At 53.9% G+C, this 12,005-nt stretch overlaps 1 protein-coding gene across 2 annotated transcripts; it reads left to right on the plus strand.

Moving 5' to 3' along the window:
- The first annotated feature begins 1,446 nt into the window (after positions 1-1,446).
- Positions 1,447-11,685, plus strand: TEX35 (testis expressed 35). Of its 2 annotated transcripts, none has more exons than XM_012778920.2 (9): positions 1,447-1,594; positions 2,269-2,427; positions 2,912-2,980; positions 3,589-3,645; positions 4,342-4,401; positions 9,874-9,938; positions 10,135-10,327; positions 10,534-10,577; positions 11,453-11,685. In XM_012778920.2, the coding sequence occupies exons 1-9, from the start codon at positions 1,556-1,558 to the stop codon at positions 11,514-11,516; spliced, it is 750 nt and encodes a 249-aa protein (XP_012634374.1). In that variant the 5' UTR covers positions 1,447-1,555; the 3' UTR covers positions 11,517-11,685. The 2 variants fall into 2 exon arrangements, with proteins under 2 accessions (XP_012634374.1, XP_020141049.1); XM_020285460.2 differs by having other exon boundaries at positions 11,456-11,685.
- Positions 11,686-12,005: the final 320 nt, after the last annotated feature.

Here is a 12,005-nt window from a genome sequence, read left to right on the forward strand (position 1 = left end):
ATGAGTAGTTAGCGCTCAGAGTCAAGAGCTGCGGGTCTGATGTTAAATTTCTGTCCAAATGATAATATTATATAGATGTATATTTTTTTTACTTTATAAAGCAGTTTCACATTGATTTCTTTTAGACCCACTTCCCTAACACTCGGGCCTGGGCTTATGTGCTGTGCGTGGCCAGGAGGCGGCTCATCTAGCAGCTGTCCAGCTACACAAAGGCAGGTTTGCCACAGGCCCACGAGGCACTCAGGCTGCAGCAAGAGGCGGGAGCTGGTGCCCGTCTCACGGGGCTAGCAAGTGTTGAGATGAAGTCGGTCATTTTCACTGTGGTTCCTTCAGCCCTGTCAGTGTCTTTGGGAACCCGTAGAGAAAGGACCTTCCCACCATGTGACCAGCAGATCTGGGAGGACTAAGCTGAGTGGCGGAAGGAGCCCTAAAGTCCCAGCCCCTCACGGACAAGTGGAGACTCAGAGGCCTGGGAAGCTCACAGGGTGACAGACACATTCCCCTCTGGTTGTGATGGTAAGATCCACGGCTGTCACCAGCTTGTGGGCTGGGAATTGCCTCCTAGGAAACATGGCGGAAATGCTGCAGGCAGCTCAGAGGAAGTGCTGTGCTCTGGCCCTGGGAAGGGCGGGCCCAAGCAGGCGCGCAGCAGGAGGGCAGCGTGGTCCTCGCAGTGTGGTCAGGCCCTGCACTGCCATGCTGTGCGTCCTCAGAACGTCCAAGCTGGATTTTCTGTGGCGACTAGTAATTGAAATGAGAGGGAAGAAGGAAACGGAATGCCCAGGAATAAAAGAGAAATCAGCCTCACCACCCTGGATTTCCAGTGTTTTTTGGTCCCACAGGGTGCTACATTTCTTTGACTCTTCACTTTAGCCATGAATCACAGCTGCCTTCAGAGTGACCTTCCTTTAGCATTCCTTTTTCCTCCACAAAGGCGTCTCACTTTAGCACTGTCACCCTCGTCCAGGATGAGCGAAGAGTGGGGGGGGCAGGACAGCGGGAGGCCAGAGCATCAGAAACCATCCTGCCAAGGCCGGCAGCCGCCCCACACGGGACAGAGAACCTGGGTTAGGGCGGCACATGCACGTGGCACCAGAGAGGCTCGGGGCATCCCAACAGCGGTGGCCTCAGGCCCGAGGGAAGGTGCGTTCCCGGCGGTGCACAGCCCAGGGAGCGAGAGTGGGCTCAGAGGAGCTTGCTGGCCGTGCCAGTCCTCTCAGTCCATAGGCTGGCCCTGACGGAGGGCCACTGGGTGTGTGGGCGTGCCGGGCCACCCCACCGTGTGGCCCCTCCAGGACAGCCCTCTCCCTGCCGCGAGGAGACGCCTGGCGCTGGAACCTGGCCTGAGCCCTCGTCTCAGGCCGAGGCAGCCCAGGCCTGGAGCTGCGGCGACACTCAGGTCCCGGTGCTGGGCATTGTGACCTCAGCTGTTCCACACACAAAGAGGTGGTCACCTTGCCCTTGCCTTGGCCTGTAAGTTGCATAGGACAGTGGCCTGGCCCGGGGCTGTTGTGGGGAGACTGGGAGGTTGAAGAACACTCTGGCCTCCTCCATCATGTCGGCCAAGAGGGCAGAACTGAAGAAAACAAACCTGGTAACGGAGAAACCTCGCTGGGCCTCCGGCTGCTGCTGAGGGGGTCGGAGATGCTCCACCGGATCTTGGCTTTTCTTTCTGGTTCTGAGCGCACAGCGGCCTCCCGGCCTGGGGCTGGGACGGTGTGGGATTAGTCCCTGGCCGTGGGAAGGAAGAGGCCGCTGCCGACTCCCTCTGGGGCAAGGAGCACTGCGTCCCTCCCCGCCCCTCAGGTTCCTCGCCGCCACGGCCTGCCCCAGGCCTGCGTCTGACCAGCGGGTCTGAGGCTCACGGCCTTGCCAGACCGATACAGCTGTCCCCGCCCCGTCTGCAGACGAGGACGAGGGGCTCAGAGAGACAGAGTCATTGCCCGACTCGACAGGGCTAGCGAAGAGGCTGGCTGAGGCTAGGGCGGGAGTCCGCCCGCCCAGGCCCACGCTCCTCGCCCGGTCCCGCCCCGCCCGGCCATCTTCCAGGGCCTTCTCCATGCAGCCCCTCCGCAGTGGGAGGGCGGCCTGCTGGACGGCCACGTGTGTTCTTAAAAAGAGGATGACATGACAAGATTTGAGCTGTTGGGAGTCAGTACGGGTTGCTGGGTGGTCTGTGAGCCTGAGAACAAGCTCGGTGGGCGGGGTGGGGAGCGGCCCTCTTGCAAGGGCCAGATGACATCCTCCCCCATCTTCCTCTTTCTGCAGAGCAAGAACTACAAGGCAGTTTGCCTGGAATTGAAGCCAGAGCCGACCAAATTAAGAAGCTTTTTTGAGGCCATGCCAGCAGCCAGGCCTGAAATCCGTGGAGAAGCGACCTGGAGTCAGGGTTCATTCGCTGTTTCTGGTGGCCAAGACCTGTCCCAGGTGCTGGGGCTACACTGAAAGAGCAGCTCTTTGCTGCCATAGAAGCTCACACTAGTGACAGATGCACAAAGGAACAATTCAGCGGTGTGACCTGCTCTGCAGGGAATTAAGAGGGGCAATGTGGCAGGGTGGCAGCTGTGGGTGGCCGGGAAAGGCCTTCCCGTGAGCCGAGGGCTGCAGGACAAGACACCAGCCATGCAGAGCAAGGAGCTTTCTAGGCCGAGGAGGGAGCACACACGGAGGCCCAAGGTGGTATGCGGTTGGTAAGGGAAAGAAAGGGCTGAGGCTCAGTGGCCTGGAGGGGAGTAGGAAAGGAGCCCCAAGAGGAAAGAGAAGGATGGAAAAAACATCCGCACAGGTGGGGCCACCACTTTCCTCTGTGCTGGCCCTAAGGAGGAATAGGCACTCAGGGCGAGCTCTCCTGCCTCTGCAGTCACCCACATCTACAATTTCCAATAGTCTCTGCTTCTGTTTTCATCAACAGACATACGACTACAAAGGAGTTAAAAAACAAGGGCTGTTTACCAAAATTGGAGTGACGCAGGAGCTAAAGGTGCGTGTGTGGGCCCCGGCGGCTTACCTATATTCTCAAGCGTTTCTGAGTTAGTTTTCCCAGATCTTCAGTGTGTATATCCTAGAAACAGGAGCATTCTATCACATATCTGCAGTGTAATTATCAAAATCAGGAAACTAACATAGATTACGGTGCCAATCTGTGGCCTGAAATAATTCTAATTTCATCAATTGTGCCACTAATGTGCTTCATAACAAAATTAAAAACCTTCTCTGGTAGGGGAAGGAAGCCAAGATCACACATGGCCTCTAATTGCACAGTCTCTATACTCTCCTTTAATCTGGAGCAATTCTGTCTTTTTGTCTTTTGGGATATTGACATTTTTGAGGATTACAGGTCGTTTATTTTGTAGAATGATCTTAATTTGGGTTTATCTGACACTGGCTTGTGATTCGCTTTAGGCTGTCAAGGAAGGAAGGCAGCTGGCCTTTCAGGGCATCTTCCCGGCAGCTTTCCTCCCCTGACTGAGTGTCTCTCTGCTCCCCTCTGAGATGCCTAAGGACCTTTCCTTTCCTCCTGTCCACAGTGTCCCTTCTTCCACCCAAGATATTTCTTTACTCCTCCTCTTCCCCATTTTATTTCTGCAGAATGAAATCAGGGAGGTGAGGGAAGAGCTCCAGGAAAAAATGGAGGAGATAAAACAGGTAACAAGATGAGGCTTTGCATAACATGGGGGGAAAAGTGTAGTTTCAAGAAAAATGTAGTTCATAATCTTGAACAGTGAAGGAAATCAAGCATTGCATGGAAAAGCAATCAAACCAACTCAGTCGTAATGTCCTAATGCCTAGAGTGCTAAGTGTTGGGCAGCTTAGGATATTCATTTCTTACTTGTTTGATGCCTAAAACCAAATTTTGAGGGACTCAGGACTCCCTGAGGTATCTCACTCGTGAGGTTGCGGTAATGTAACTGTAGTGATAAAGCTGAATGAGAGGGCCTGACTTGGAATCTGGGGCTGTCAGGGACCAATTGTGTCCTCCCTATTCACTCTCCCTGCGTGAGCTGCAAAGCAAGAACTCTTGTTTCTATGCCACAGCCACCTGCAGCATACTCAGGAAAAGGGGTTGATCGAGCGAGAAGGAGAATTGGAGCTGTAGTCTGCGCTCCACACGCAAACCTTGCAGTAGCCAGCTCTGAGCCCGGCAAAGGCTGGTGGGGTGGTGACATGACGGCACATGCACTCTGGTCCCTTCATAGACCCCTTGGGAAGAAAGTGGCTCCAATGCACCATTATTAGTCATGTCAGAAAGCAGCTGCTTTTGCTTAAATGCCCCAAGACACCATAACTGACTTTAATAATGCGTTCTGTGCTTTGTCAAGCTGTGCCTTTCTTTTTCATTAGATAAAGGATATAATGGACAAGGATTTTGATAAACTTCATGAATTCGTGGAAATTATGAAGGTAAGCATTACTTAGCACCTTCCATGAGCCAGTACCATATTGGACACTGTGGAGGAGATGCTAGCCCCTCCCCTCCAGGTGCTTGTAATCTGGTGGTAGAACCCAACTCCACTGCATCAAAGAACTGCAAGCCAAATAATAGGCTGTTAGTTAATTAGGGGTTTAAGGATGTGAGGAATCAATGTGGGCTGGAGTAACCAGAGAAGTCCTTACAGAGAAGGTGAGACTTAAGTTGAGCCTTGAAGGCTGTATTGGAAGCTTAATGCAAATCTAATCAAAAGCCCAATAAGATTCTTTTTTAACTAAAAAAATCACCAGGAGGATAATCTAGATTCTAGAACAGTGGTTCACAAACTTTGGTGTGTTTTGGAATCACCTGGGACACTAATAAAGAAAACAGCCCAGACTCATGTTCAGACAGTCTTGGGCCCTTGCATTTTAGACAAGTTTCCCAGCTGAAAATTTGAGAGCTATTGATGTAGAAGCAAAAACAGGTAAAAGCAAATATCCACACATTTTCCAAGAGTTGTAAGGGGGCACTAACCTTATCAAATATTAAAATTCATGATCAAAACACAATTATCAAATTAGGATGATACAGCCCGAGGTTAACCAGAAATGAATGAAATGGAATAGAGAAGCCTGTAACAGCCTTTCTGCCAGGAATTACTGAGAATTATTTGAGAGGATTTTAAAAATTCATTTACCTAGACCCTGTCCCAGGAAAACTGAATAAAAATCTCCAGAGTAGGGCAGAGTTGCTTAAAACTCCGTAAGTGATTCTGATGGTTGGCCCGGGTGAGAACCAAGTCCTAGAACCCTTCAGTTATTGACCTTGATTATACATTAGAATTACCTCGGGGGCTTTGATCCTCCCCCTCCCAGGATGTGCCCAGTAACAATAAAATCAGAACCTCCTGGGATGAGGTCCAGGCACCAGTGGTTTTCAGAGTTTACCCGGTGACTCCAATGGATACACAATGTTGAGAACCACAACTCTGTAACATTTAAAATATGACAAATGTGATTTTGTAATGTCAGTGAGAAGGACAGGATTATGTAATAATATTAAGAACACTGCTGGACCATATGAAGAAAACCAATCCAGTTAACACTGTAAACTGAAATAGTCTATGAAGTGAGTTTAAATAATAAAACCAGTAAGAGGAAATTTTAAGTAAATATTTAACTAGATGTTCTAAATATAAATACAATGGAAGAAATTACAAAGGAAATACTGATATATTTAACTATATAAAATTTTTAAAAAGAATTATGGCAGTCCGGGCACAGTGGTTCACACCTGTAATCCTACCTAGCACTCTGAGAGGCCGAGGTGGGAGGATCGCTCAAGGTCAGGAGTTTGAGACCAGCCTGAGCAAGAGCGAGACCCTGTCTCTACTAAAAATAGAATGAAATTATCTGGACAACTAAAAATATACAGAAAGAATTAGCCGGGCATGGTGGCGCATGCCTGTAGTCCCAGCTACTTGGGAGGCTGAGGCAGGAGGATTGCTTGAGCCCAGGAGTTTGAGGTTGCTGTGAGCTAGGCTGATACCACAGCACTCTAACCTGGGCAACAGAGTGAGACTCTGTCTCAAAAAAAAAGAGAAAGAATTATGACAGAAAAGCATCATATACAGAATTTAAAAACAACTTTGTGGAAAACAATTTGTCAAAAATATGATAAGCATCGACAAAAGGTTTTTATCCGTAACATATAAACTCACAGAAATCGATAAGAACCAAGTAGAAAAATGGGAGAGCATGAAGTCAATCCACAGAAGAGAATGTAACTAAAATCAATAAACATATTAAAAAGGTTTTACCCCATGAATAAGCAAATGCTTGCAAATAAACATAGATCATTTTTGCATTCAAATAAGTAAAATTTTAACTTATGACAATCATAGAACAAACAAGAATGTTCTTATACTGCTGATCAGAGTGCAAATTTGAACAAAACTGTGGCATTATTAGACAATAAGTATAAAAAAATCAGCCTCTTAATTTAACAATTTCACTTATCAGAATTTTTTTTTTTTTTTTTTTTTGAGACAGAGTCTCGCTTTGTTGCACAGGCTAGAGTGAGTGCCGTGGCGTCAGCCTAGCTCACAGCAACCTCAAACTCCTGGGCTCAAGCAATCCTTCTGCCTCAGCCTCCCGAGTAGCTGGGACTACAGGCATGAGCCACCATGCCCGGCTAATTTTTTATATATATATATCAGTTGGCCAATTAGTTTCTTTCTATTTATAGTAGAGATGGGGTCTCGCTCTTGCTCAGGCTGGTTTTGAACTCCTGACCTTGAGCAATCCGCCCGCCTCGGCCTCCCAAGAGCTAGGATTACAGGCGTGAGCCACAGCGCCCGGCCTACTTATCAGAATTTAACCTATGAGAATAATCAGAAATGCCACATGAGGATATATATAAAAAGATGTTCATTACAGGATTATTTACAGTAACAAAAATTTGGAAATAACTACAATTTTCAACAGTAGGGAAATAGCCAAAAAAATCATGGTATGTCCATAGAATGAAAATTAGGAATTATCAAAGACAATATTTAGAGTGTTTATAATGAGAACTAATAAAGGAAGATAGAAGTAATATATACAGGATGATCTTACCTAGGTAAAAAAAAAAGGTTAGTAAATGTATAGAAAAAGACTGAAAAAAAACATACCAAAGGGACTAATAAGAGTTATTTCTGCTTGATAAATTTCTTTTTTTTTTTTTTTTTTTTTTTTTTTGAGACAGAGTCTCGCTTTGTTGCCCAGGCTAGAGTGAGTGCCGTGGCGTCAGCCTAGCTCACAGCAACCTCACACTCCTGGGCTCAAGCGATCCTTCTGCCTCAGCCTCCCGAGTAGCTGGGACTACAGGCATGTGCCACCATGCCCGGCTAATTTTTTATATATATATATATCAGTTGGCCAATTAATTTCTTTCTATTTATAGTAGAGACGGGGTCTCGCTCTTGCTCAGGCTGGTTTTGAACTCCTGACCTTGAGCAATCCGCCCACCTCGGCCTCCCAAGAGCTAGGATTACAGGCGTGAGCCACAGCGCCCGGCCAATTTCTTATTTTTTATATCCCTTTGTATTGTCCAATTTTTCTACAAAGGGCCTGCATTAATTATTTCCATATTAAAATGCACACAGTGTTTTGTTGGTGGGAGGCCTGGGAATGGCAAGGCACAGAGGAGGCTGTTTCAGGCAGAACAGCTTGAGCACAACAGGAAGCAGGAGGAAGGAGTGTGTGTCGGCCGTGGGGAGGTCGGCCATGAAGTGCGACCACACGGGGACACTGCAGAAGAAAACCGAACGGGCGCAAGGGCAGTGGAGGCTTCCGGAAGTCGTGCGGACAAGCTGGGACCTGGTGCTACAGGCGGGAGAGGCCTCGGCGGATTCTCAGTCAAGGAGCATGCTGGCAGGCGCTCCCGAAACCTAGCCTGGCGGTGCGTGCGAGCGAGCGGCCTGGGGGACACGGCAGGGCCGTCAGGCGGCGACAACGCGGGACGGCAGGCCCAGGGCAGGAAAGGGAAAGAGCGGATCTCCAAGACGCGTGGAAGGAAGAATAAGTTCTTGGCGACTGATTCAGTACGGACAACGGCGTCTCCAGAGGCGGGCGGGCGTCTCCAGAGGCGGGGCGTCGTCTCCAGGGGCGGGACGGGCGTCTCCAGAGGCGGGGCGTCGTCTCCAGGGGCGGGACGGGCGTCTCCAGAGGCGGGGCGTCGTCTCCAGAGGCGGGGCGTCGTCTCCAGGGGCGGGACGGGCGTCTCCAGAGGCGGGGCGTCATCTCCAGGGGCGGGACGGGCGTCTCCAGAGGCGGGGCGTCGTCTCCAGGGGCGGGACGGGCATCTCCAGGGGCGGGGCGTCGTCTCCAGGGGCGGGGCGTTGTCTCCAGGGGCGGGGCGGGCGTCTCCAGAGGCGGAGCGGGCGTCTCCAGAGGCGGGGCTTCATCTCCAGAGGCGGGGCGTCATCTCCAGAGGCGGGGCGTCATCTCCAGAGGCGGGGCTTCGTCTCCAGGGGCAGGGCGTCGTCTCCAGAGGCGGGGCTTCGTCTCCAGGGGCGGGGCGTCATCTCCAGAGGCGGGGCAGGTGTCTCCAGAGGCGGGGCTTCATCTCCAGAGGCGGGGCTTCGTCTCCAGGGGCGGGGCGTCATCTCCAGAGGCGGGGCAGGTGTCTCCAGAGGCGGGGCTTCATCTCCAGAGGCGGGGCTTCGTCTCCAGGGGCGGGGCGTCGTCTCCAGAGGCGGGGCGTCGTCTCCAGAGGCGGAACGGGCGTCTCCAGAGGCGGGGCGTCGTCTCCAGAGGCGGGGCGGGCGTCTCCAGAGGCGGGGCGTCGTCTCCAGAGGCGGGGCGTCGTCTCCAGAGGCGGGGCGGGCGTCCCCAGAGGCTGGAGTCTGTGCCCACACCAGGGTTTCACTCTGGACGACTAGAAGAAAGTGGCGGCATTGATGAGGATACTGGGGGTAGAATTAATCTGGGAAGGGAAACGAGATCAGTTTGGAACATGGTGCGTTTGAAGTGTTGGTGAGACTTGTAAAATAGGGATATTTGGACTCTGATGTTTTGGACCTACGGGGCATGGACTTCAAGGATATTTTGATTCTATTTATAAGTGTTATTCAAATTTTGTACTAACATTGAAAAATACTTTTTAAGGAGGTGTTTTCTGAAATAATTTCTACCCAGACAGCATAATTCTTTGATCAATTTTCAGTAGATCAGTTAAACTGTTAACAAATATTTCATTTTACATTAAAATTATTTTCATTGGAGTAAATTATTTTCATTTATATTTTATGATGATCAATCAAACCTAACAAATACTGTCAATTAGAGCTTCTGCCATCATGCAATTTCTGTCATGTCCACTATTTCTATCTAGTTTTCTCAGGTCAAATTTTATAGATTAAAGTTTGCCAAGAGTATTTTATTATTCTTTCTGTTCTTAGTAGAACACAGATGTGATGTGTCACTTTAGCTGCTATTAGTTGAATTTTGTGTTGACCACTGCCAGGAATTAGGTAAAAGATGAAGCAAACATAAGTGGACAGGATCTGGGTGCATGGCAGGGCTCAAAATATTAAAGTCAAAGTGTCTTTGGGGTCACACAATTTGTTTTCTTGATTCCATCATTTTATAAGCATCAAACAAGTTTAGACAAGTTCAAAGGCAAATATTGCTTTCATCCAAAGTGTGAGACCAGGTAAAGCTGTTCGTGGCCTCAGACTCACCTGGAGACTTTAGAAAAGTCCCCTAATGACTCTTGCCTGTGCTTTAGTCTTGTCATGGAGAGTGGAGGGGAGACGGAGAGGAGGCACAGGCTGTGGACACCCCATCTGCCCCTCACCAGAGCCTAGTGAAGGTCCTTCAGGAAGTGCCATGCGGAGTGTTTGCCAAAAGACGTGGGAGAAAGGGAGTTCACAGCCCTTCAAAGTAGAGATTCTAGCTTTGAATTTTCTCTTGAAGGAAATGCAGAAAGATATGGATGAGAAAATGGATGTTTTAGTAAACATACAGAAGAACAGCAAGCTGTAAGTGTGGCCTGCACCTGGCTCTCCCCACCCTGCAGCAGTGCCCCGGCCGCTCTGCTGCCGGCCCGGCCCCGAGTCGTCTTGGCCCCTGTGGCCCAGTGGCTCAGAGTCAGGGCGCCACCGCCTGCCCTGCACTGGCTATGTCCTTGCCACATTGCGAGTTGTCTCCCCAACTCTCCTCCCCGACCCCACCCAGTCCCCTTAGAAGAGGAGCGAAGGAGCAGCAGGAGCTTGGGCTGATGGGAAAGCCTGACACAGACCCACAGCTCAGGCCCAGGAGAATGGACGCGGCCGGCGGGGCGCCCTTCGCTCTTCACAGGAAGATGTCGGCGCCACAGAAGCCACACACAGACCCCCCGGATGCGCGCCAGCAGCTCGGGACCTGCTGCGTGAGTGTGTCCCTGCCCGCCCGCGCTGCCTGGCTCCCGGGCCGGGCTGTGAGGGCCTGCCCGCCCGCCCCCCGCCCGGCCCTGCGCGTGCCCTCGGGCGCGCCCCGCGGCGCTGCCCCGCGGCCAGGACGGGCAGGCGCCCGGCAGGCTGGCGCCCTCGGGCCAGGCAAACGCAATCTTTCTTGTGCCCCTTCTGTCCTCCGCAGGAGAAATGCCTGTTGTGTGCCCTGAAGAACAACTGCAACCAGGGGTGGGTGCCCCCGCGATGCGGCTCACCTCAGTAGGCACCTCGCTACCCCAAAGGGGGCGTGCTCCAGCCGCCCGCACCAGCCCGCCCTGCCTGGCAGGCCTGGGGCCGCCCCCGCGCTGCCGCCCCCGCGCTGCCGCCCTCACAGCCGCCCCCGCGCTGCCGCCCCCGCGCTGCCGCCCCCACAGCCGCCCCCGCGCTGCCGCCCCCACAGCCGCCCCCGCGCTGCCGCCCCCACAGCCGCCCCCGCGCTGCCGCCCTCACAGCCGCCCCCGCGCTGCCGCCCCCGCCCTGCCGCCCTCACAGCCGCCCCCGCGCTGCCGCCCCCACAGCCGCCCCCGCGCTGCCGCCCCCACAGCCGCCCCCGCGCTGCCGCCCTCACAGCCGCCCCCGCGCTGCCGCCCTCACAGCCGCCCCCGCGCTGCCGCCCTCACAGCCGCCCCCGCGCTGCCGCCCCCACAGCCGCCCCCGCGCTGCCGCCCTCACAGCCGCCCCCGCGCTGCCGCCCCCACAGCCGCCCCCGCGCTGCCGCCCCCACAGCCGCCCCCGCGCTGCCGCCCCCACAGCCGCCCCCGCGCTGCTGCCCTCACAGCCGCCCCCGCAGCCGCCCCCGCGCTGCCGCCCTCACAGCCGTCCCCGCGCTGCCGCCCCCGCGCTGCCGCCCCCACAGCCGCCCCCGCGCTGCCGCCCCCGCGCTGCCGCCCCCGCGCTGCCGCCCCCACAGCCGCCCCCACAGCCACCCTCACAGCCGCAGAGGACGCGGCTCCGGGCAGGACGCGGGTCGCCCGCCCCGAGGCTGCGCCCGGAGGCTCCAGGTGGGGAGGGCGCGGCCCAGCGCTGGCCGCCCTTCCTCAGCTGCCGCCCTCCTCTCCCTGCAGCAGGAAACTTTCACCCCAGGTCTGGGCACCCTTTTCACCCTTGGCTTCTGGAGCGGCCTTCTGATTTACCTGTGCCTCCGCCCCGGCGACATGGAGCACGTGCTCCCCACCTAGCGCCACCTGGCGCCTGGCCCGCCGCCCCCGCTCGGGCCGCCCGCAAGGCCTGCGCCCTCGTGCATGCCGCCCTGCCCCGGCCTCCACCGGAGATTAAAAATCATCATTTAACGCCAAAAGGGATGCCACTGCTTTGGATTCTAGTCCCAAACTTGAGTGTGTGCTGTGTCACTTTTCTTTCTAAATCAGCATATTTCAGACCGAACCCCTCTTCCTGCTTCCCGATGGGTTAGTGGGAAAGTCTGTCCTAGCCGCCCCGGGACCTCCCCCACCCCTTCCATTCCCTCTGGAATCTTCAAAGGTCCCAGGTCAGCGCGTGGTGTCAGGAATGCCCCTGCGGGCGGGCGCGGCCTGGGCGGCGCAGGGCCCGCCAGCCTGGCCTGCGCCGCCCCTGAGCTGGGCGCTGCTGTGGGAGCTCAGGCCCTCCTTGGGCTCCGGG

This window comes from Microcebus murinus, chromosome 2 (assembly GCF_040939455.1).
Source record: "Microcebus murinus isolate Inina chromosome 2, M.murinus_Inina_mat1.0, whole genome shotgun sequence".
NCBI lineage: Eukaryota > Metazoa > Chordata > Mammalia > Primates > Cheirogaleidae > Microcebus > Microcebus murinus.

Excerpts from the sequence above, each read along its gene's own strand:
- TEX35 (XM_012778920.2), top strand. The coding sequence starts at position 1,556 with ATGTCGGCCAAGAGGGCAGAACTGAAGAAAACAAACCTG. Across the intron at positions 4,402-9,873 it reads AATTCGTGGAAATTATGAAG|GAAATGCAGAAAGATATGGA; the intron begins GTAAGCATTACT and ends TTTCTCTTGAAG. Across the intron at positions 9,939-10,134 it reads ATACAGAAGAACAGCAAGCT|TCCCCTTAGAAGAGGAGCGA; the intron begins GTAAGTGTGGCC and ends GACCCCACCCAG.